Raw genomic sequence first — 25754 nt, forward strand, 5'->3', positions numbered from 1 at the left:
CAGAACCCAACAATACCCTGCTCTTTCAAGAACTTAAAACAGGAGATTTGCATCCCATGATGGATATTTTTTCGGCCGGTTGTGCTTTGACTGAATTGTACAATGAAGGCCACCCGCCTTTCGATTTCTCTCAACTTTTAGGTAAATAGATTTTTAATTTTTTTTTCCATTTAAAATTTTGATTCGATTTTAGGAATTTTCATTTACAGCTTATAGAAACGGCGACTACTCTGCAAGCAAGCACCTTGATAATATAGAAGACGAAGGCATTCGAGAAATCTTGGCCTCGATGATCGAGAAAAATCCGTCGAATCGCAAGAGCGCTGAATTGTATTTGTCACAGGCACGAGGCAAAGTGTTTCCAGAATATTTTTATGGATTTCTACAGTCGTACATGCAGATCTTCTCGGCAGCGCCGATCCTCTCACCCGATGAAAAGATCAGTAGACTGAAAAAAGACATCGGTAATATTAAAAAAAGAAGTGCGTCGTGGATTGTGGGTTCTGTTCTATTTCATTTTTATTTCTAAGAGAAGAGAACCGTTTAAGAATTATACCGTTTAATCATTTGGAAATTAAACTTTCGAAATTTTGAATGCCTAGCTTAGATATTCTGTCATGCGTGTCTCTCTTTCTCTATATCACTTTTGTCGAGTTTTTTTTTCTTGCGGCGCGGTTTGGTTTTGAACACTGTAACTTTTATCATGCAATAATACATATCTGAATAATATGAGGCATTGCAACAAAAATATTAGTTATAAAGACTCTATAAGCTTATATTTATATCAACTGAATACTTAAGGTTCTTGGCTATTTACAGTCATAATGTACAATCACTTCACAAAAAGTGGTTTATCATGCTTTATGTCTGTAGATTTAATAATATATTTTAAGTTTTTTTTATGTAAAAAAATAATTTAGCTTTATTATGATAAGTAAATATATACCTTGAGCTACAAAAAATTATTTCATAATCATATTTTCCCCAGATGTGTATTAATGCACTCATAAAAGTGACAAAATGTTTTTTTTTAACTTCGCATTTGAAAGAGCAATGATAATATAATAATATTAATAACAATAGAAGAATTTATAAAAGATTTCGAAATTATAAAATTTTTTCTTAAAATACGACGGGCATCCATTTGATTTGCGAATGAGGGTTGATTGAGGAAACGAGAATCTCGTTGGACTAAGATTTGCGCTCCAGTTTATTCTTCCACAGTTCTCCGCTTTATGAGTATTTAAAATTTTTGTATACGCAAGAAGAATCCACACTTTTTTTGCACAATACATAATAAGGGCAAACTTTTTACGCCAATTAAATCCACGTATTAATTTTTTAAATAATATAGTTGTTTGTACATTAAGAGAAACTTAGTTCGTAAGCCAAATATATTGATAATGTGAAAACAAGCAGACATTGCTGTCAAGGTATATTACACAAATAGTCTGGAGGCGAATAAATGGATTTTCAAATTCTACCTCCTTGTCATTTTTAATGTACTGATTCAAGCCTATTCCTTACCAAAATTAGTAAAAATAAACTCAAAGTTGTTCATATTTTAGAATATTTATATATTTCAAAACAAATAAGTATAATATATAATCAAGTTTGTTTACATGTGTTCACAAGCATACAATAGTTCTTTTTTCCTTGCATCAAGAATTATAACATTTTATTCATAATTTCACCTTCCTCCGCCTCAGATGAATCATATCTGCTTTATTGCCAACAAGTGCGAGTAAGTAGCACAGTTTTTCCAAAATATGGACACAGAAAAGAATATCAGGAGAAAGTTTGATGATCCATTCTCCTAATGCACCTTTTACAAATCCTACAATGATGTGCCCTAGGTGGTCTGTAAGTCTCACACCTAGTGCACACAGTCCAGTCATTTCTCATCACAATCATCTCCACCAGAACTTCCTGTATGAATATCCGAAAAGTCCATCCTTGATTGCGGCAATGGCACAACCCCTGGATCGCTGCATACTGCTTTCAGATGCGACATCATCAGCAGCAGCACAAAGTGCAGCCAGCAGCACTAAGTATTTTCTCCACTGCAGAACAGCTGCTCGCTTTGCCTGCCACACGCTGACCGCTGACGCACTCGGAGTGGTTTGCGCATGCGCAATACGTTGGTGCTGTATGTTAAATTTCTCAAAAGTGATTTTTTAGATTTTTTTATAAATAAATGCTTTTTTTGCAATATTTAGCAGTGTCTCAATTACAAATAGCTAGGGTTCAATTTTTTAACGTTGATAGAATATCGGTAAACACAATATTTCTTGAGAAAAACGTATTTTTCCAAGGTACATATAGCACATTTCTTTTTTATTTTTAATTAAAAAACTACGGAGGTTCAATTACAATAAATAGATTATTTGTAATGTGCAATTAAAAATACATCGACTAGTATTTTTTTTATTATATATATTCAATATTTGCGGGCTGGGGTAAGGGGGGTTGAATTTTACACAATACACGCACGTGCGCGTGTTGCGTCTGAATAGCGACGGCCTATAGTGTCAAATTAAAACCCTTTTTTCGAGGTTACCTTTGAACTTCTCTGATGTTTCAGTGTCAACATGCATTGTTGCAGCAGGTGACAGTCTAACAATCATGTTGAAGTATTTACTTAATAACTTTTTTTGACACGCTGTGAAAATTGTTTTAAATACATTTTAATTTAATTATACTTGGTTTAATTTTGTGTATCAACTGATATCAAAATTACAAAATGCCAGTCGTTTGTAATAGAGTAACATGTAACAAAAATGCCGTTTTAAAAGTAAGTAAATACATTAATTCAAAAAATATTATGATACATTTGTTTTGTGATTCACTTAGTAATAATCTTTGTGATTCACTCATAGAGGCCAAAAACCGGTGATCCTATGTGCAAAGAGTGCTTTTTTGATTGCTTTGAAACAGAGATACACGTAACAATAGTAAAAGCAGAGTTGTTCAAAAGAGGAGACAAAGTTGCCATCGGAGCATCAGGTGGAAAAGATTCCACCGTACTAGCTTACATTTTGAAACTGCTCAATGAGCGTTATGATTATGGATTGGAATTGTTTTTACTGTCTATTGACGAAGGAATCAGTGGATACAGAGATGACAGTCTTGAGACAGTCAAACAGAACCGAGATGATTATCAGTTGCCTTTAAAAATATTATCCTACAAAGATTTATATGGATGGTCCATGGATGAAATCGTTAAACAGATAGGTAAAAAGAATAATTGCACCTTTTGTGGTGTATTTCGAAGGCAGGCTTTGGACAGAGGTGCAGCGTTGTTAAATGCAGACATGATTGTTACTGGGCACAATGCTGATGATATCGCAGAAACTGTTATAATGAATGTATTGAGAGGTGATCTTGCAAGATTGTCTCGTTGTACACATATTGTTACTGTAGGTATTATTTTCAATATAATTACATAAATAGATTGAGGTTTTGATAAAAATAATTTTACTATTGTAGGAAGGAGAAGGAACCATTCCCAGATGCAAGCCTTTAAAGTATGCATATGAAAAGGAAATTGTTATGTATGCTCACTACAAGGAGTTAGTTTACTTCTCAACAGAATGCTCCTATTCACCAGAAGCTTACAGAGGTCACACTCGCGAATTCTTAAAACAAATTGAAAGAGTCAGGCCAACTGCTATACTCGACATTATTCATTCCGGTAAATCATGTTGTTTTCAAAATCTTTTTATATACTTAACTTGATGCTTATTTTTGCATTTATTTCATAGGCGAGATGGTAAGGCTGAAAGAAAGCGTCAAGATCCCAGAACGTCGAAACTGCACACGTTGCGGATTTATCGCCAGTCAGGAGATATGTAAAGCGTGCGTTTTACTTGAAGGTTTGAATATAGGTATGCCAAAACTAGGTATAGGAAAATCCAATAAAGCTAAAAAAATACTGGGTATGAAAGTCGAAGACGGATCCGAAAATATAGAGAAAAATGCGCGCAAAAAGCCAGCCAGAGTTGGTGATAGTAAGAAGAAAATCAGAAGAGAAATGAAGAAAAAAAAGATGGAACAAGATAATCTCATAAGAAGGGGTCTAATAAAGCCGGAAGAAGAGAAAGAGCAGTCATCTTCTTGCGGAGGTGGAGGAGATTGTGGAGATAGTTGTGGGTCAAAGAAGCCTGAAGCGTCATCGGAAGACGCAGATGATTTTTTATTTTTGCTACCAGACGCAGATCCTTTTGAACAATCATCTTCATGTGGAGGAGGAGAAAAAAAGGGAAATTGCGGATCGGGATGTAGGTCGAAAGATTCGAACCAATCAACGTCAGTTATCAGTGAAGCAGCCGCGTTAGAGCGAGAAATGGAAGATATTTCGTTAGATTCTCCGCCTGAAGAAAGTCCATATTATGAAGAATTAGGTTGTGGAGGCGTAATTGATTATGCTTTGAGAGTGAGTGCTTCTGGTGATGATGATGAAGAATTTTTTATGGAAGCCGAAGAGATGGAAGAAGAGATAGAGTGTGAATGTCCTTCAGAATTAAGAGCAGATCCTGATGAGACCCGTACGACATCCAGTCCACCAATAGAGTTGAATTTTGATCCCGATGAAGATGGGGATGAAGAATTCAATATACCCGTTTTCAAAAAATTAATGGCAATGATGCATCCAGAATTAAGAGTTCACTTGAAAGAGCCCTTAACACCTGAAGAAATAGAAGCTGCCGAAAATAAAGAGTCGTATCGCTTTAGCGACGAAGATATAGACTTCTTGGCCTCACTAATAGTAAAAGACTTGAAACCCATCGAATCGGACGAAGAGTCAGAGAAACAAGACAAACATTCTACAGAGCCACAATCCACAACCCAGGCAGACACAGATAAAACGAAAGTAACAAAAGAAGCGTTGGAGGAACCTCATCAATCGGATAATCCAGATCAGTCTACAGGTAATGGTCCAACTTTGGTTAAGGCTAAACCAAAAAGGGTAGGGCCCACTCTTCTGTTACCAGAGATGATGCACAAAGCTAAAAATAACTTGGATTTTTAAACTATTTTGCTATGAAGAGAGATAATATACCTTGTTTTTTAAAACTTTAGGCTTTTCATCGTTTTTATTCTTTTTTGCACCAAAAATCACAAAAATATTTCCTAAATATTATAAAACCAAAACTCTTGGAATTTCAAACCATGTAGGCGGCATTCTTTTGACTAATTTTGTTCCTGCAAATCGGGCAGTCTCTGGCAATGTCAAGAGAACAATCTTCGCACAGGCAGACGTGGCCGCATGGTAACAGAATAATTTCACGAGGATTTGTGCGACAAACGACACAAAGCTGATCATCACGAAGATCTTTGTCCCGTACCCTTTGTCTTCTTTCTTTTCGAGATTCTTCCAAAGATTTACGCAATTCGTTGGCTAATCTCTGTTCTTCCTTGTCTTTTAAGTAACGCCTCAACACCATGCCGCCGATAAATAATCCAATCGCGCCAAACATTAAACATAGCCATCTGCAAGCATACACAGCACAATGATAAAGATACTTGTAGTAGTGATGTCAGTGTTACATAACAAATGGCTTTACCTGTAAATTTTTTTACGGTCATCTAGTTTGCGAAGCAGTGAACTTAGAGACATAGTAGTGAGGTAGTAAGGAGTACCATTAACAGGTGGTTGTAAAATTAGAGAATCAGGCTTGGATGGTGATTTGGTTAATTCACCAATTCCAGTTATGATTGAACCTTCTCTCAACATTTCTTCCGTTGACTGCAAACCTCTCTGTCTATGCCCTGGCAATAAATCACAACATGCCCATGAGCATACGGAATAGAAATTTACCGAATATATCTGAAAATTATTTACCAGTAAAAAATCCCCATACATAGTCAACAAGGTTTGGAGCACTTGGTTCAAAGAAGTCAGAAATGGTCTCCATGTCCAGAATTTCTGCAGCCATGGCATCGACTACCTCGATTTGATGGCTGCCCTTTTTAAGAACAAACGGGACTGAGTTGAAAACCTCTTGCATCGTGTGTTCTTGGTCAGACCTGGGAATGAATTTCATTTTATTACTTATCCCCTGCGTAAACTGCTGTTGACAAAGCATACCAGTAACCAGATGTTGTTCTAACGACAACATGTTCCGTAACGCTGAGTTTCTGAATAACTCCTGTGACGTCTTTGCTGTTGATGCTGCGTATTGGCTCCCCAATGGGTTTCACAGCCCCCCTGATGGCAATGTAGTCAATTTTGTTCTCTGGACTCCTCTGCACCAGATCGTTGAGACTACTGCTGACTTCGTGAAACTCAGCATTCTGCGTACAGAACAATAACAACGGGTAGAGGTGAATATTTCCTGCTCCAAAAAAAATGTGCTTGAACCAAGTGCAGAAGTCCCTTACCTTTACAGCGTGTATCGAATTTTTACAGTAAAAATACTGTTTCAAACAGATTCCAAATATTATACTGTCAATGCCCAGGGCGATGAATTCGCCTAAATAATCCATTATTAGGTTAAGCTTTTGAATTCCGAACTGCTGCAGCCAATTCTCATTTTGCGGGGGTCAACATTTCACCGTGAATTTGTTCATCGCGTGCCTTGCCTCGTCTTTTTTCCTTTTCTACGCCATGTCTTTGCTGTCAGAGAGGCACCATTAGCTCATTTTGTGATTGTTCCGTGGGACACTTGAGTATATATATACACCTAGTTACTTATTTTTGGATGTATAGACGAAAATTTTTCCTGAAATTTGGTCAATTTGACGCTCGTATACCGACGCAGCTGGCCCTCACTTCAAGTCGCCGAAGCTTTCCGATCACGCGTGCTGTAGAGTGCTCCACTCTATACTCGCAGCTGATTTCGGGCTCGACGGATCGATAAGATAGTTTTCTGCGGCTTTTTTTTTTTTTTTTTTTTTTAAGATGCCGCGAGTATACTTATACTCGTGCGCGAGAAGTTTCTCAAGCGAACAAATTCGTGTCTATAGATACTGAAAAGCTGAGAAACTTCTAATTTGCACATACTTATTATTTGCCGCCGTACTCGGCCTCGAACTACTGCGCGAGTATGTATAGGGTGTATACTCCGATGGTCTAAATATTTATGCTAATACAGCCTCTGCATATACGTATGCGTATTTTCATCATATGCCGGATTGTTTTAGATATCGATTCTCAATATCCCGCCAACCGAGTGAATTCCCGTGTTCGTCAGTCAACGGCGATCATGCATCATTTATTTCGTAAGTATATTAGCATAAATTTTCGAAAAAAATCAACGAACTAACGAAGTCGCTTGATCATTTTCGAACAAGGGAAAACAAAAAATTGAGCTTATCGCTATGAAAGTTGAGTAGCGGGAAAAATAAAAATAACAAAGTTCCAAACTCGCCGCGAGCCGCAAAAAGTTGAAGTACCTTTTTCACCTCTAGTTAGGCAGGTTTTGTTTTTTTTTTCTTTTTTTTTGGCTATACCGACGCTGCTACAGGTACAGCTATGCGCGAGTCAAGAAGATTTCTGGAACTTGTATAACGAGCCGTGAAAAGTTTCAATGTCTTTTTTAATCTTGGAGCGGACTTTTCGAGATTAGATTCACAAATATACAACTTTATAATTACGGAATATCCCCGCTCTCCTTTAACACGCTATGCGCAGGGAAATTCGCGCATAAAAAATTTCTACAAGTCGCGCCGATAAAGCGGATCGATTGGTTTTAAAAATTTTCGAAACTTTTCAATCCGCGCAAGTTTTAAGTGGCGTTAATAAAATCGTAAAACGTTATATAGCATAACGGTAGAGGAAGTCGTAAAAAGCTCGGAGTAATTATCGCGAAAGGCATGAATTTACGATAAGCGAAATATAGGGGATAACTTTGGCGCGCGCAAACAAACGCGGATAATCGATCAGTAAGGATATACAACGTACATCGTCTATAAAATCCGAGCGGCGCGAGGAAGTATATACAAGGCGCATGCGTGCGCGCGAGCGGCTCCTTTACGAGAATAATACGAGCGGTAATATATCGCGGCGCACACAGAGCAATCTCGGAAGAAAGTAAATCACACTAGCCGTCGTAATTTAAGCAATTCAAAAGTCAAGCTCGCGCCAGTTGCATAAGAAAAGCGCAGAGAGAGAGAGAGACAGTCTCATAATGCCGAATACTTGGCGGAGCGCGAGATGGGATGCCGCGGGAAATGCTTGGAAAATGGACAAAGAGACAATATTGGGCGGAACACTTTTGAGGATCAATCTAACAATGGAAACAGCTCCCGAAATTCCGCTGACTTTTGGTGCTGGTATTGCGCACTCGTTGCGCTCTTCTCTCTCTCTCTCTATCTCTCGGCCGATAGGGACACATCCGCGTGAGGCGAGTCGAGAGATGTCCCCCGCGGTGCGGTCAGAGGAGAGTCGAGTAGAAAAAGGATCCAGTCCCGCGCGGCGTCGTAAACGAAAAATCGTAAAAATCTAGCAAACACAGAGGAGCGCGCGCGCGCGCCGAGAGAGAATGTTATATATATATAGAGTCCGTCGAGAGCTTCGCTCGCTCTGTGGTCCTCGTCGTTTCGGCTCCTCAGCTCCGGGCTGCTTTGCTCGCGGTATATGGGAAAAGCAGTTTTTCAAAAGATTCTCCTTGTTTTCTTCTTGCGTGATCGAAAAATACGTTGCGTAACGCAGAGTCTGCTAGTACGAGCGCCTTTCGCTATGCAACGCTGCACGTGTGGTAGACGCAGGTGCGAAGGTCGTGCCGCTTAATGAGCGAGAAAATTCGAGTTTTTTCCTCTTGATTCTCTCCTCGTTGCAAATCGATCATAAGCAGAGACGATAATCATCCGCGCCGAAAATATACACTCGTTTCGGAGCAAAATACTACAACTATACCTCGCCGCAGCTGCAAAATATACATACCCCTCGATATATAGCTATATATAGTTTATATCCATTAATTATTCGAAACGCGCGAGCGCATCTCTCTCGCGGAACGCACACGTATATATAGCTATAGCCGCAGAGGAGAGTCCCGAAGGCTGATGTATACGTCGCTCGGAGAGCTGGTCTTGTGGGAAATCCGCGAAAGGTGCAGCAGCCGATCCTTAATCCGCATTAAGAGGGCACGAGAGTCCCGCTGGCGGCGTCTTTTCCCCTCACGACAAGATATCCATGTCGCGCGTTAATAAGTCAGCGAATCGATTTTACGGGAATCTTCGAAAAATCAGCCTCATTTATCCGCCCCGGCGTCTAATGAAAATTCCCCGGTTGATGTGAGAAATCGCGTTTGCGCGCGCGAGAGAGAGAAACGCCATTTTCCAGATTTAGCGCGCCGGAAGCCGAACGATTTCCCTATTCTCGCGACGAGCGCGGCAAACTTCTTTTTCCGGAGAGGCGCACGTCCGTCGTCACTAGGCGACGCGATAAGTTCGTTCGATGCGCCGACACGAGGATGTTTCTCGAAAAATTACGCCATCCGCGAGACGAGATAAAACGCGCTTCCGGATGAGTCGGCGCACATCGATTTGCGTGGATTGCGTATAAGCGTCCCGATCCGAGAGAGGAAAATCGTCTAGAAGAGTCGATGAACCTCGCAAACTTTTTCGTCTAGCGTGTAACTTATAAAACTACGTAATACACGTGTGTAAGGTTCTCGAGAGACAGCGATGGCAATGACATTGGCCGCACGGCGTTATTTATTGGCGACGATCCAGCGGCGCTGATTATTGGGACGCGCGGCTGCAGTGGACGAAACTTTGTCGAGAGGAGAGCCTTGTCAAGCGATGATTTGCGAGCGGCAGTTGCCAAGAGTTGCGGCTTCTTGGCTGTCTTTGTTTTGCGACTACTTTATTATATTCTCGACAGTCACTCGTTGGACGACATGATTTCCGCCTCATTACTGGACACTTCGCAAAGTAGGAGTATAATGGGGAAAACAAAAGTCACGCCGTGTAACGTGTCTAACCAAACGAAACTTTATTCTCGCTCATCCTCATCGTCAGAATCGACAAACAATCGTCACATGTACGCTTTTCCTTCGATATACGATTAATGATAATAATTCGTTACACAATAATAGTAATAATGATCCTTATAGAAGCTATATAGAAAGAGTCGTGTCGATCGTCGCCGATGCGCGCACGCATCTTTTACGTTACCTTACGTTTAAAATGGCGATCCGCCGCTATATATATATATACGTTCGCGTGTGTATAAAAGTATAAAAAATAATTTAGCGACGGCTCGAGATAGCGTCACTATATACGCATATAGCACGCGGCGGCGCTTCGTCACAGTCATACTTCGATATCCATCCACATCCTCTCTCGCTCGTGTCCCATCGAGCGCATTACACAACGACGTACACGCGCGCGCGCGCACGCACACGTGTGTACTTATAATTGACAGACACATATAGACTCGCAGTCTCTCCCGCACAGCAGAGTTTCACATCGATATACATATATGCGATATAGCGTAATCATCGTTCGCGGCTTAACAGAAAATTTCACGGCAAGGCGCGCGTATTTTACATATACATATACCTATACATTCTTAATTTACATATGTACACTTGAACGACTAGTTGAGATCACGTGAGACGCTCTTCCTCCTCCTTAACTCATCGGCACGCACAGACACACACACACACACACGTAAACGCAGAGTGAAGAGCAGATCGATCGGGAGTCGATTTAGCCCGTCGCCGAATATGTTCCTCCTCTTTTTGCAATATACGTACAAGCGACGAGAGAAAAGCCGCGTGTAGCGATACCGGCGGTGCGCGGTGCAGGCGGCGCTTATCGAAGTTTCGGCTGCTATAACTCTGCTCCGGCTTTTTTCCTTGATAAAAAAAAAAAAAAAGAAAGAGAAAGAGAGAGCGGAGAGCTAAGGCTCGGAGGAAAACGATAGCCGGGATTTTTTGCTGCTTTTGCGAAAGTTTAACGAACCGCCTACGATCGGATAATAATACTGGTGTTTGGGCGGTTCGTTTGAGAAACGGTCGAAAACGCAGCAGAAAATCACCGAGAAATTAAATAACAATCTTCGCAGCTGTTTAATACTAAACGGTATATAATTACTCCAGCGCAACTTCGATAAGCGCCGCGCGACAGGTGCGAGAAAAAGGAAACGCGAGATTTTCCATCGCAGCCGATTCGCTCCGCGGGTCATTGGCTCGCGCGTGTACGAACCTGAAATCGTTAAAAACCTAATATCCTCGAAATTCCTCGCTTCGCGGCTGGCGCACACAGTTTTACGGCCGCGAAACGTTTCGCCGTTAAAATCTCTCTTTCTCTCTCTCTCTCGTAACGATCAAACTTGCAGGTATGTACACACTCGGGCGACAAAGTCTAGCGCAATAATTATCGACGAGAGCTTTTTTACGGCTTTACGCGCGATATAATTTTTCTCGAGTAGCCGCGCGGTATATTCGGAGAGACGTGCCACGAAGCGGGAGAGAAATATTCGGCAGTCGGCCAGTTTGGCGCGGAATGACTTTTACGAGCGGAGCGTGTCTCTCGAGCGACTGCATTATCGAGATAGTTTTTACGTTTATTGCGCGCGAGAAAGGCGACGCCGCTGCAGTTTTTTCTTTTTTTTTTTTTTTTTTCCTTTTAATTTCCCTAGCCGCTGTACGATTTTTCGGGAGAATCTTAACGAGCGATCGGCAGTCGAGCGAGTCGCTCTGTACGTCTATAGGCAAATTATATCTCGAGTCGACCTTGCGTCTCTCGCAATGATTGAGGTCAAATGCAGCGTCGCCAACGTCACGCGTCGATCGTTACATGCGAGAGAGCCGTGTACGTCTTTCTCCGCTTATACGGGGCGATCTCGTTTCTCGTCAATTTTCCGCGCTTTTGTCGCGAGAGAGCAGAGGTTGATTCACCCGACAAAGAATCATCCGCCGATGGCTAATGGTTTCCTTCTCGTCCTTTAGGATTCGAGAGGGAGAGAGAGAGATAGAGAGAGAGAGAGAGAGAGAGAGAGACCGTCTTCTGGAACAAGGCGAGTCGGTCCGTGACCAAGTGACCATATCGCTGATTTACGGGCCTGCAGCTCGTGAGGTTGCGTATTACGACGTCGGCTTTATGGCCGCCTGCGCGCTGGTACATACACTGGCTTTTCTTCGCTTTACATGCGGCTGAGCTGCGAGCTTTTATCGCCTGTACACGCATCGGGAGAAAGCTCGCCTTGGCACGGCGATTCGCAGGTATGATCGGCAGCTTGAAATTGTTTCAAAAAAAAAAAAAAAAAAAAAGAAAACTCTCGGGCAGTAGTGTTGTCGTTGCAATATCGTTTCGCACCTTTCACTTCCTTAAGCCCCGTCGCGCAGTTAAAAACGAGGAAACGCGCGCGCATTAGCCCGGCCGAGCGTCATTTGGCATTAGTCACGTCGGAGCAGGTATTGGAAGGAACGCGTGTTCAGGTACTCGCGCGAACTGACGCAATTCGCGCAGCCTCTTTCCGCGTTCGATCAGCTGCGAATTGTTTCCTTGGATGTGCCATTAGTCACGTTACACCGATGGAGACCGAGGGCGAGAGAATTGCTCCGAGTAGTAATTCGAGAGAAAGAGAAGGGCGTGGAAAATATTCTCGAGTTTTTGTGCCACTTGTCAACCGGGGATCGCGGCTAGGAATCGTTAAGAACTCGTTAGGTCGCGCGAGGCACGATTCACATAAATACATCGAGTTGAAGTTTCGAAATGACGCGCGTGCGCGCGCGCGCAAAGTAAGACATCAGGAAGCGTTCGTCGGGATTCCGGTTTTCTCGTAAACCACCGCAACGTTGTGTCGGCAATCCTCTCCTCGCGCGTCATGTAGAAAAATCACTTAGGAGTGAATGTTTTAGAGTGGAACGCTCTCGGGCCAACAACGCATAGGAGTAAAAGTCGAAGGAGGCCTCATCGTCGCTGCGCTAATGTCACTCGGCGCGCGAGGGATCAGACGCGCTCGCGCTGCTCCTCCTCGCAGCTGACATCCCGTATGGCCGCTGGTCGTCCGTGGTCGCGCGGCGGCACGCGTCGCCTCCTGCCGGGCCGCGGCTCGGCCTCGGACGGCGAGAGCAGCAGCAGCAGCAGTCTGGTGCCGAGCAGCCGCGACTTGGCGACCAGCAGAACGTGCTTCTACGCGGGCGGCGGCTGTTCCTGCAGCTGAGCCGGAGGCATGACCGGGGCTTGCTGGATCGGCATGGTGATGACGTAGATGTCGAGCTTCTCGCCGTTGCCGGACTTGTCGGCGATCTCGGCGTAGTTGACCGAGTCGTACGGCGGCGGGGCGAACAGGTGGTACGGGGGCGGCGGCGACTCGCTGACCGGCTGGCCGTTCGGATTGATCACCTCGCCTCGCTGGGTGTAGGGCACGGAGAGGGGCCTGGCACCGCGACGGCAGCACCATTCCGAGCAGCTGACTATGAGGAAGAAGGCCACGAGGCCGCCGAACGAGCCGATGTACCAGACGATCGACCAGGGGTCCAGCGGCGATTGGGCCTCGCTGCCGTCTGAAACAGAAGGGGATATTGTTGATTATTATAACAAGAGCTGTAAAGTTTGTATACTGTTGTTAGCTGGTTGCGCAACCGGTAATGAGGACAATGGACTAGCGAAAAATGAACTGCAAAATTACTTCTCTCTCTCTCTCTCTCTCTCTCTCTCGGCGCTCTTGTAAATAATAAATGTGCCAATTCGACGAGTCTCGTTACATCACGCTCTACGAATGCAGCCGGGAGAGAGAGAGAGAGAGAGAAAAAAGAGTTCACTACGCGAGCGAGCGACTATCCGACGCTGAAGTAACGACGTCGGCAGCGGATGACGAAAGATTCGAGCGAACAATGAGAGAGCTGAGAAAAAGAAAAAAACCACATCGGCTATAGTCTGTACCAATTGCGAGCAGTTGCGAGTTATAATTTTTCACGGACGTAAAATTGCATTTTTTTTTCGTCCCGCGAGTCGCGTAATTTTCATTTCCATAATCATATGCGCGCGCGTGGCAGCTTTTTTCGAAAGAGAGAAAAACCGAGCTATTCTAAGACGGCGTCGAATCGATCCCAAGTCGGGACTTTCACATGGACGGCGCAAAAATCTCTCCTCGAGCGCGCAAACGAGCCCCCACGGGTCCCGAGGTGACGAGGCAATTATGCCGGACGTCCGCTAATTCGCAAGAAACTGCGTCCGAGGGAATCATCGTCGTTATACTCTCACAATGGCCTTCTCCTTCTCCTTCTCCTTCTCTCTCACTCTCTCCGTATGTACTACCTTATACGTATCCATAGCGCAGCCAAGCTGGATATTTCCGAAATGGAAACGGCTAGGGTTTGCTCTACGCGATCCGCGCGTACGCGTAGACGCTATGTAGAGCAGTGAGTTTGGATTAGAGTTGGCCCCCGCTAACGGCGAGCGTTCTCTCTCTCTCTCTCTCGTTCTAATCTGATTTTATTGGATCTGTGTTGCGCCGCGACGGTGATTCTAATGAAGGGTCTGCTTCTCTCTGCCTTCATTTCTGTATCTTCTCGCAATTTCATCAGCGATAAAAAAAAAAGCTCGTATCCGTGCCGAGTCGTGAAGGGCCTCCCCCCGCCCGTTTGACGAGTAACAGTAAAAATGAAATACACGCCACTGGCCAACTTTTTCACTATCCTTTACTTATATCATTGCAAGCTAACTCGGCTCGAAGGAGTCCGGGTATGGGGATTTTTAAGCGGGAACTTTTTTTGAGAAAACCGATCCCATATCCGAAGTCTGTCCAGCATTATCCGCCTCGAGAGCGATTAAAAATAAATCCATTTAAAGCGTAACTCAATAGGACATTTTCCGGAAGCGCGGGCAATTTGAAAAGTTTGCTAATCCCCCAGCAGCTCGGCCATTAAAATCATTACACGCGAATTTAAGATCTTCGCGCGCGATACACGCGGCTGTAAAGCGACATTTTAATAACATTCCCCCCTGCTGCATAAAGGCAGCTAGCAGCCGGATATAAGCTCGCGCTCGACTATAACTCCTAGAGAACGTTATACGTGCGATCAAACTCCATCTCACCGTCGGACATGTCCTTGCGATTTCGGTGGCTCTCACCCTTGCTCCCGTCGGCCTCGGTCTCGAATTCAATTACGTAGACCGTCTGCTCGTCGTTACGGCGCTTCGTACCGCGCTGATGCTGCTGCTGCAGGCCGTAATCTTCGCGCGAGGCGGAGGAATCCTCCTCCTCGTCGTCGTCCACGTCGTCGTCGGGCTGATCCTCCTCCCGAGGAAGGATCGCCTCGGCTACGTGGCTCCGAAGTAACCGGCCGGACTCGGTCGAAGCTTCCAGGCTTGGACTGCCGGTACTGCTGCCGCCACCGCCGCCGCTGAGACCTTGTGCGTAACCTGCGAACAGAGAGAGAAGAAAGGCGGGTTTAGCTAGGGGCTGATGGTCTCGCATAATTTGTTTAGCAACTATGAGGAAGCGCGAGTTTAATCGGCCCGCCGGTTTTGAGATTATGCTAATCGCTGGAATTTAGAGAAAAATACATTCGCAAACAGCCGCTTACAGCAGACCAAACAGAGCATTGTACGGCCTGATGAGATTTACCGCGAGAGGCGAAAAAAGAAAACGTCGTAAATCCAAAGGTCAACTTCCGGCTGGCCTTGCGGCTCTCAACGGTACATCTTTCAAAAAAATCTTCTTCTTCTCCTCGCATCGAGCGAGTGCAGCGAGAGAAGGGCGAATTGAGAGCGCCACTTTGCATCCGATTGAGATTTATCGAGGCTGTGCTATATACACGCATCGCTTCCAATTAGCTTCTCGTACACACACACGCGCGCGCGCGCACGGGGACTGATCGGGCTAAATTGTTTGACTTTGATCTGAAACGATTTCGCGTATGGATCGTTCGCGCTTGATTGCTTTATTGCTCTTCCGTTGCGCTCGAGCTAAGCTCTGTGCACGTCGCGATGTTTGTTGCAAAGGGATCCTCCGCTATCTGCGTATAAATAATTATCCGAGAATCGACGGCAATAAAGCCGATCGCGACGACTTGTGACTATGATTTTCGAAAATAGTCCGCCTCGCGCGTTCTTTAATTCATACGATATATACGTACAATGTCGATATAGGTGTATCTACCGATTTGGCCATCCACGCGTTTTGACGTAACCGTACAGAGTAGTAACACCAGCGACGCTAATCGGTATGCGGAGGAGGAAGCGAACGTCGCGTAGAAAGTCAGCCGAGTTATATTCTCTCTTTTTTTTTTACGACACTGTCGCGATAATCGGCGAAAAATCGATCGGAGATCGGTAACACCGTTAAGGCTTATTCGACGACGGCACGTGTACCGTTATATAAATCTATTGCTTCGACCGTCTAACGATGATCTAATTGCGCGTCGTTCGGGATATCGTTAGCGTCTTTGATTTTTTTTTCCTTTCGCGGCGGTTTTGCGCTCGTTAGCGGATCGAATTATCGAATTACGGTCTCTTTTTCCATCGGAAGACGCAATCGGTTCGCAACGAATGCAGCGATAAATCGTTAAAATTCCAGTATACACGTACGCTACAGAAACGACTCGCGAGGGTAAAGAGAGCTTCGCCGATTATCATACAGCGTCAAGTTCGCGAAACCGGTTGCCGATGTTGTTCTCGCTCGCCGCGGTGCCTTCGAACTCTCGCGCGCGCGCGCTCAGTCGTCTATTTTTAATCGGACTGGTCGAGATAGTTGCGCTGGAAAGTTGCCTTTTACAAGGATCTATTCGCGTTTTCGCAAACAGCTTCGATAAATAATTATTATTATTATTATTATTTTTTTTTTTCAAAAAGGTGAGATCGGCGAAGCGTTATCGTTTAACGAACGGTACACAGCTTTTCGGAGCGTGGAGCGTAAAAAAAGTTTACATTTCGCCGCGTCGCACTCGCGGAATAATAATGCATTATTCATGCGCGCGCGATGTGTGTGTATACAGCGAAGATTGATTGTTTTTCTGATCGAGCGGAGTTCGCGTAATATACAGAATCAATGTTTGACTGAAGAGAGAGAGAGAGAGAGCGGCCCTCCGCGATAACGTAATATAAAAACGACATCAAAGGGCCCGCCGCAGAGTCGAGAGGCAATTTCGTTCCCGAATATAAACGGCTGTTCTTTGGCGGAGGTCGGCGCCAGAACAGAAGCTATACACCCTATAGGGAATTAATCGATGCGAAAAATCGAATCCAAAAATAAACTTTTCAACCGGTTCGCCGCCTTTCCCTGCAATAGAAAGCCGCGAGAGAGGACGAACTGGTCAGTCTAATTATAAACAAAGTCCCGCGAAACCTATAGCTGGAGATTCCAGTCTCGAATAGACTATATAGTGTAGCCAGAGAATATAAGGAGGAGAGGAGGAAAAAACGTGCCACTGGCACGCCGGGCTTTTCCCTTTCGCTTCACTCGAGAGCACGGATCATTTCCAGCGCGCGACATTGATTCAGCGCAGCTCTTTCCTAATATCGGCATTGCCGAGAACGTCCGTCCAGTCACGTACACGCGAGACTCGCGTACGAGAGAGGAGGTGGACGTGTGCCTTTTTCTTCTCTCCTCTTACTCGATTTATACGCGACGCCGGAGGCAATTTTTTTTCTTGTGTGTGTGTGTGGATATAGGATGTAGGATATGGCCTATTGGCCCTCGCTTAATTTATCGCCGAGCCGAGATGCTTCTTGTTCGACTGTTGTTTTCGGCTTGTTTTTTGCTGCGCGAGGCTCCCTACACACGCTATACCTACACCGTATGGGAGTATATAGTAGGTGCGAGGTTTTTGCGCGCGCGCGCGTGTAATGTGATTAAATTTCTCGCCGACGCTTGTTTTGCCCTGGCGAAGAGCGGAATGCTGCTATTTCGGTTTTATGGAGACGAGTAACAAAGTTCGCCCCGGAATTATTTCTTTCGGCAGCTATATATATATATATATATATATATATACGTATACAAGCTCTCCGCACTCGAATTGATAGAAGTGTATAAATTGAAGCTCGGATGTGAATCGAGGATTTTTAATCGGATTAATTCTATCGATTAACCGCAGCAGCAGCGTATAATTATTTTATTTATTCTCTCCGCGCGACCCGCGACACTCGGTGCGTATAATCGAGTTGCTCGCTGCAATTCGGCCGAACTTTTAACGCGAGTATGTGTACATTTGGCTACCTTCGCGTTTTCCAGAAGAAATGAAATTGGCAAATATTTACAGGTCATTAACGAGCTCGTTACCAAGTTTTATCGATATACGCGCAGCTCATTATACGGGATCATTACGATGTACACCTACTCTTCTCTTTATAAAAACACGTGGCCTTGACATTGCGAATCCGGCGAGATTTCTAGAGAAAAAAAGCTCGCAAAATAATGATCGATTTCGAAAAAAGAACCGACTCACCGGATCGACTATATTCGTTACGTTTATCGCGAGAGCACTTAATTATACAGGCTCGCGCGAGCGCGTGATAAGCCGCGCTATGCTCTATGTGCGATAAGCCAATATACAGCGCGAAAAATCATACTATAATGTATATCCCTTATCTATAATTGCGAGCTAGTGATTTCATTAATATCCTCGTCCTTGTTCTTCCCCGCGACGACGACGAGCGCGGCGATACTCGATTACACTGTGCCTTCGGCGCCGAAATCCCATTGCTCGCAGTAGACGTCTTAATCGCGTTTGCGTCGCGCGCATTATCGAGAGCGGCGATTGATACGCGAGAAATTGCCCGTGTATAGGTGCGAGCCAGGGTGATTTTTCGGGGGGGGGGGGGGGCGATGTGTATTATACAGGTCGTTGGCTTCATTGATGGCTTTCGGATGTTTCTTTTTTTTTCGTTGCGTTTCCCCATACGCGTATAGGTATGATTTATCGATGTATATAGAGGCGATGGTTTTTTTTCGTCCCGCAAATGGAAAAACGTAGTCACGCGCGTATGTGTACAAGTTTCTCTTTTTTTTTTCTCCTCTCTTGGGAGAAAAAAAATCTCGAGGCTCTTTGAAATTCGAATAGAGCCTTATCAGATCTCCGATAGACCGGCTGATCCTCCATTACGACGACTCGTAGAGCGAATATAACCGAGAAACTTCCAACTCGCGCGCGCGCAATTACCCGCCTTATGTAATAGGAGCACCTATATAGACATGCGCGATATCGTCGTCGATCTGCAGGAGCTCGAGTCTTAATATAGTATAAGCGGGAAATAAGCGACGGGCCATATCGATACGCTATACACCTTTTTGTGCCGTCTAATGCGCAGCGGCGGGTGTGGCGCGCGTATGTATATGCTAATTCGACGCGCCCCTGAGGCTCGTTCGAGATCAAGTACCGGCAATTATAGGTTTTCGCTTTTTCTCCTCGGCCGCCGGGCAAAAATGGTATCGTCGTGGTATTTCTTCGTTTGTTTTGCAAAACGAGCCTTCCGCGCGCTGCACATTGTCTTCGGCTATAATACTCGACTCGTATGAAGCTGCATCGGGTCGACGAACCCCGACTGATTCGCTCAACGACGACCCACGCGCTCGATCTCTTTTAATCGGAGCGAGAGTAGACTGAAGGAGATTCTTGGAAAAAAAGTAATGAAAACTGGAAGATTTTTTAAATTTCGAGTTCGTTAATCCGTGCGCGTCTCGACGACGTTTGCTCGGGAATTCCGTCGGCAAACAGAAGAGATAATAAAAGAGCCCCGAATCGCGCAGCCAGTGACCCAATGATATCAAAATACAGGCGGCAGGCTTCCAAAAAAAAAGAAACCATCACCTCGTCCGTCCGCATCGCCGCCGGTTCATTAGCGATCACTCTCTCGTCGCGCTGAAAATTACGGCAAACCGAAGATCAATTAATGCGTCGTCTCTCTCTCTCTCTCACTCTCCGCGCACATACACGTACTAATATCGAATTAGCGGCTTAATCACACGCCGCATTCGCTCTCGCACGCGGCATAATTCGGCGAATTATCTTAGGGCAAGCCTCTGAGAAAAGAGCGTGTAATTCGTTCGCGCAGTACCGTAGCCCGTTAATTGCAGCGGAGAATTTCCGATAAATTAACGCGGCCAGTACCGCTCGTTTTATCGCTGACGAATGCCGCGAGGCTGACGAATTTGTGGTGTGTGTGTGTGCGCGCAACGTCGGGAATTAACGCCGACTGCTGCAGGAGAAAAGGTACGCGAAAAGGAATTGCAGCAGTGGAGAGAGAGAGAGAGAGATAGAGGCTCCGTCAAATCCCGGTCTAAGGGGCTTTGAGCCGTTATTTATGCGTGAACGGCTTCGGAGGTTGTTGTTGTTGCTAGCGCGGAATGCTGGAAATCGTTGAACTCGAACGCTATTCGGGAAATTAATGCGGAATTACACAGAGCTCTTGCGATGTTAAGAAAAAAAAAAACCGGCTTTTACACACCGTCGATGGAAAATTTCCTCGTATAGGTGTGTAAATTTAGCAGCAGCAGCCTCGCGAGATACACATAATTTGGCAGCGGCTACTTGGCAGCTTCGATAAACCGCTCGGACTTTTTCCCTCCCTCCCTACCCCCCCCCTCTCTCTCTCTCTTTATCGCCATTATCTCTGGCGCGAGTTATTTTCAGCCATGCTCTCGTCGGTGATTACGCGAGCAAAAAAAAAAAAAAAAACGAGATTTTTCGCCGGTCTCGCGCGACCGATCGTGAATTCGAATGTGCCGCGACGTGTTTATGCCAACGGCTTCCTGCCATACACGCTACATACCTGCACACACGCGCCGATCGGAATATTGATTAGCTGCCCCGTTCGTAGTATATAAGAGTGTGTAGCGCGTTCGACTCGTCGGGATTATTACGGTCGGAAATTTTGGGAATACGTAATCTTAACGGATAGCGCTTTATCTCCGCTACAGGCTTCTGTTTGCTCCAAGGGAGAGAGAGAGAGAGAGAGAAAACGTATCGAGCGATATTTTTTATCTAACAGTACATAGTGTGGAGCGAGGAGAATCCGAAGAATTTTTCTCGTCGTGAGAGACCTTGACATTCGCTCGGTGCGTTCAGCCGCTTTTATGCACGCATACTCTCGTATATATATAACAGACGCGCGCACGCGTTAGACCAACGTGCCAACAATTAAACCTTCGTTGTGCAACGTTACGGATGCATCTCTCTCTCTCTCTCTCTCTCGGCGGCAAAAAGCTCTCGATACATGTGCAGAGAGAACAGCGCCAATTGAAGAATTGCTCTATTACGGTTTACCGTGCGAAATCCTCGCGGTATTTACGTTTCGCCAGAAAAACCTGTTGCGATTGTGCGTGCAAAAAAAGCGTTTGATAAGAGATACATTTACGGGCTAAGAGAGCTCTGACGCGCTAATTAAGCTCTCGTTATTTCTCTTCGGGTAAAAACTCCCGCGTGTTTTAATTAACGCGTTGATTATCGCGAGCCCTTATCGTCTGCTAATGAAATTCGGAAGAGAGATACAATCGCGTGCGGCTCTCGCTGCTCGATAATACTCTCGCGCAGCGCGCGCGCGCGCGCGCGTGCATATTTTCAAATTAAGCTCCAGCGAGCATTAATAATGAGCTAACGCGTTACCCAATAACCCAATAAACGTCGAGTGCAACGAGAAGAAGAAGAAGGAGAAGAAGTAGAAGAAAAAAGAAGCTGTATAGGTGCGTGCAGTGTTTGAGAAGGCGCTGTAAATTGTAAGCGCTGGTAATTGCTCTTATCGCTAGCTCCTCTGATTCACGAAGCCGCCTTTTTTTTGGAGAAAGTAGTCGGGCGTGCGGCAGGTGTGTGTGTGTATATATATATATAGAGGGGAACACAGAGCAGGTGTTTTTTTCCATTTCTCGTCTCCGCGAAAAAATAAGAGCAATTAACCGGGCTAGCGATTCCACCATCAATCTCTTTTTATCGTTCTTTGATCGTACCACCTCTGCTACCGCTACTGCCGCGTTCGTTACACGACGCGTATAGGTGTGTATACGTGCTTTTTCTGGCGCAGTAGTGCGCGAAAAGCCGATTCCAGCCCTTATTCTCCGCTCGGCGGATTTTTAATGACGCTTTCTTTTCCGCAGCCGCTGCTGCAGCACAGAAGAGAAGGTCGCCCTAGTCGTCGTCGTCGTCGTTCTCCGTCGGCGAGATAAGCGTTTTATTGTGTGTACTCGGGGCTTTGCGTTCAATGGCATCACCGCACTTATACTGTAAAGCGCGGAGTTTAGGGATCTGTTGACTCTGCGATTGGCCGATTAAGTCTATGGTGTGTGCGGATTAATTATCTCTATCTCTCTCTCACGCGATGAGGCTTTTCTTCTCTTTCACGCGCGACGAGTGATGTAATCTATAAAAGCTTATTTGCACGCGGATCAAAGCTAATTCAACGTGTGTAGCGCGCGAAGAACAAGAAACATAGCGACATCTCTTTCAAAGAGTTCGGCGAATAAAGCACGGCTTCTTCTTCTTCTTCTCTCGCGTCGTACGGCATCGGCCTTTTATTTTTAGCTGCAGCGCGGAGGGCTTGCCGCGGAACCTTGTGCGCGGACACTGAAATTGCAGAACCGGTCGTCGATGCGTGCTGCGGAATGAGAAAACGAAAGTCTTGTTTTGCCAAGCTGCATCGTGGGCGTCTGCGAGGTGAAGGTTGTATACGCGCCTTATCGGTTTTTTTTTCTCGAAATTTCGCGCCTTTTCGAAAGTAGGCCATCAGGAAGCCGTTCGCCGTAAACAAAACCGGTTTCGCCGAGTCCAGAAAAAATCAAATACAATTACACGGCTAGCGCTTCGGTTAATTGCGTTGCCCGGCTACTATACTACTCGTTCACAGGCGAACGAGTGATACTCTCCTCTCGAGATATCACCGAGGACGGACAATTGTTAAGGTGTCGGAATTTGTGTGTAACGGCGAAAATAAAATCGCCGCGCGGGGGCTTTTCGGCGGACTTTTTTGCGCGGCCTTTTTTATTCTCGCCGGACGTACGGTTCTTTCTTCTTATATATTACGCTGTTTTATTGCGCAGCGGCGGCGACGACGCGCAGGTATGCGACGCTCTGCATTACAAAGTTAAATGCGCGCGAGCGCGTGTGAGCGAAATCTAAATTTTTAAGTGCGCGAGCAGGAGAGTTGGACGATGGTTTAGATGAATCGATGTGAATATTCATATACCTGCCTGCAGGGGTTCCTCTTTTGGGATATAACGTGTGTGAGGGGATAATCCTTGCGACACGGGTTCGCCAAGGTTTTGAGAGAGATTGTGGGACAGGCGAAAAAGGGGAATATCAATCCATTGACCTCAGTCTAAAAAGCCTTCCTTGTATACACACACACACACACACACATGAGAGAGAGCAGCAGAGCAGCAACTATAACTAACGTCCCTCGATCAGTGTACAGCCGACTGATCAAATAAGGTCAACAATTGGCCGTATTAGATCATCAATTAACTCATTAGCCCGCGGGCCAATATCGCATCATAAACATTCCGAATCGCCCCGCTGCCGCATCGCGTACACGCACACGCGCACACAATAACAACCGATCGATCTCTCTCTCTCTCTCTCTCTCTCTCGCCTATTATACACCGCATCAGCGGCAGCGCCTCCAGGAGCAAAAACACAAAGGCCGCCTTTTTCCGGCTCATTAATAACGGCAACTTGCGTAATTCCGTTGCATTAGTAAGTTTCGCGTAAACCGCGCTCCCCGAGCTTTTAATTATATTCGCCGCCAGAGAGTGAGAGAGAGAGAGGGGGGGGGGAAGGGGGAGGGTTGAATTATATTTCTGTCCGCATAATTGATAGCCGTGAGAGAGAGAGAGAGAGGAGAAATTTTCAACTGCGACTTTAATTTAAGACGCGCGCACCTCCCGCTGTCTATACTATACCCCGCGCGAGCGCAGACGTGTACACATGTGCATTGGCTCTTTGACCTCTTTGCGAGAGCTCCCTTTGTCTTCGAGCTCTCCTCTCGTGGCCCTTTATGGCGGGCTTTTTTCAGAGCTGCGGATGAGGTTGCGCGCGCGGTTAAATTTGTTTTTCTCGAATCGATCGCCGCACGACCAGAAGAGCGAGGTGGGGTAGGATGAGGTCGCCTTTTGTTGTACAACTTTCGGCGAGTCGTCCGAGGTGCGCAGTTAATCTCTCGAAATTTACGGCTAATTTAAGTTTGCAAAACTCGTCGCTCCAACTTTTGTCTCCTCTCTTTCTCTCGGTCTCTCGTCCCGACAGTGTATCGCGTAAACGGTGCCGAAAAGGAATTTTTTCGAGGCAACAGGCGATAACACACACCGCGTCCTAAATTCCTCTCCAAGACGCTATATCCGAGCAAATTTCATTATACCCGTCACGCCGTAATCTCCATCCGCGCGGCGAAGGCTTGTGTATACATAGTCGCGCTTACGTCCCGAGGACGTAAATAAGAAGCAGCTCCGGTAAATCTCTTTATCTCAAAACAGCTGTGACGCGCAGGGGCATAAGAAGAACAGAAGACGACACCCCCGTGTAAGGGAAAAAATAAACGCCCGTCTTCGCTAATTTCACGCGGCCCGCCGACGTGGTAGAAGGGCAGCTGCTGGCAGGGTCGCGAAATAAACATTTTATACGGGCCGTTTCATCAGCGCTCAGGCTTATCTCTTATCCGGCGCATATACACTTTACGTGTTTTTTTCTCTTGCTTTCTCTCTCTCTCTCTCTCTCTCTCTTTCTTTTATAGGTCGTTCATCCGACTGTTCGCGCGCTTGAGTGTAGTCCGACGAAATGAAAAAAGAGCGAATCGCTGTCCCCTCTCGGCCGTGTTTATGTCTATGTATATACAGCCGTGATGAGCCGTATATATATATATATATATATATATATATATATAAAAAGGAGACGGAAAACGCGGTAGTTGGCCGAGAACCTCGTCGCTTTTATACACGTGTATACACTCCTGGCTCTTCGATGTTTTTTTCGTTGCTCTCGTTGCGCGCGCGCGCGCGAGTCGTCAATACTTGGAGTGGCGAGGCCAAGAAGGCACAGAAAAATTATCGCTACGTCGTCGCTATTATTGTCCCCCAACTGGTGATGTGCGGCAGCGCATATAACAGAGTTCGCGAAGGAGAAGCTGAGCGATGGCCGCGAAGATACCGAGATGTCACACGGTGCCTTCGATTTTTGTTTAAATTACTTTGGCCGACCGCTATTCGCTGAGAGACCTATCGATTGTTCGCTGCAGCGAGAGAGAGAGAGAGAGAGAGAGAGAGGGATGGGCGAGTATTTTTAGAGCGACGCGACGATATTATTCTCGGGACATACGAATATACGGTATACAAGTGGTAAAAGGGTTAAAGTGAAGTACAAAGGACGAGGCAACTTCTAAATGAAAGGGAAAGATAATGGAACGAGAGAAGATAAAAGAAGAGACGAGGCTGGTCGAAATTAAGCGTGAATGGCCATAAATCGCTTTTTTTTTTTTTTCAAATTTCGCGCGGAAAATTATCATCGCCTATATACGATTCTTTCAATTAGGCCTAGTAATTCCAAGCGGCCGTTTTGCAGCCAGAGGGAATTGGAATTTATGGATTTAATACACGCGGGGGAGTAGAGCTCGCGCGTTTTCACGTGGCAATGTTCAAAGTACAAGTGCTGCTTTACTGCTATTACACTCTGGAGGGGCACTTTCGTTTTTCGTTTTTTTTTCTCCCTCTCTTATGCCAGCTGGTCTTAATTAAAATTGAAATAATTTACAATTGCTCGTCGCGCCCGATGATCCTTATGTAACGAATTTATCGGTTTAATTAGGAGGTATACACACTCGACTTCGTCATAAGTACAACTCGTTATAACTCCTCTCTACGAGATGCGATAACG

General features: G+C 45.3%; 3 protein-coding genes across 4 annotated transcripts in view; 1 reads left to right on the top strand and 2 right to left on the bottom strand.

Moving 5' to 3' along the window:
* LOC100678584 lies at positions 1-5081 on the top strand. Its single transcript, XM_003424650.5, has 5 exons — positions 1-141; positions 210-2794; positions 2880-3419; positions 3490-3694; positions 3765-5081. Exons 2-5 carry the CDS (start codon positions 2744-2746, stop codon positions 5030-5032), a joined length of 2064 nt encoding a protein of 687 aa, XP_003424698.1. The 5' UTR covers positions 1-141; positions 210-2743; the 3' UTR covers positions 5033-5081.
* LOC100114179 (mitochondrial E3 ubiquitin protein ligase 1) lies at positions 5067-12654 on the bottom strand. Its single transcript, XM_001599244.4, has 5 exons — positions 6385-12654; positions 6092-6297; positions 5846-6030; positions 5568-5772; positions 5067-5493 (listed from the first exon to the last, which is right to left on the bottom strand). The coding sequence occupies exons 1-5, from the start codon at positions 6487-6489 to the stop codon at positions 5166-5168; spliced, it is 1029 nt and encodes a 342-aa protein (XP_001599294.1). The 5' UTR covers positions 6490-12654; the 3' UTR covers positions 5067-5165.
* The window catches only part of LOC100678650, a 22658-nt gene continuing 6823 nt past the window's right edge, over positions 9920-25754 (bottom strand). The window contains exons 2-3 of one of the 2 annotated variants that reach the window (XM_003424651.5): positions 15001-15327; positions 9920-13466 (exon numbers count right to left, since the gene is read on the bottom strand). In XM_003424651.5, the coding sequence (XP_003424699.1) occupies positions 13093-13466; positions 15001-15327 (701 nt within the window). In that variant the 3' untranslated portion in view covers positions 9920-13092. The remainder of the gene's footprint in view (positions 13467-15000; positions 15328-25754) is intronic. The other variant, XM_031923113.1, reaches the window with a different exon arrangement.

Source organism: Nasonia vitripennis, chromosome 2, assembly GCF_009193385.2.
Source record: "Nasonia vitripennis strain AsymCx chromosome 2, Nvit_psr_1.1, whole genome shotgun sequence".
In the NCBI taxonomy this organism is placed as follows: Eukaryota; Metazoa; Arthropoda; class Insecta; order Hymenoptera; family Pteromalidae; genus Nasonia; species Nasonia vitripennis.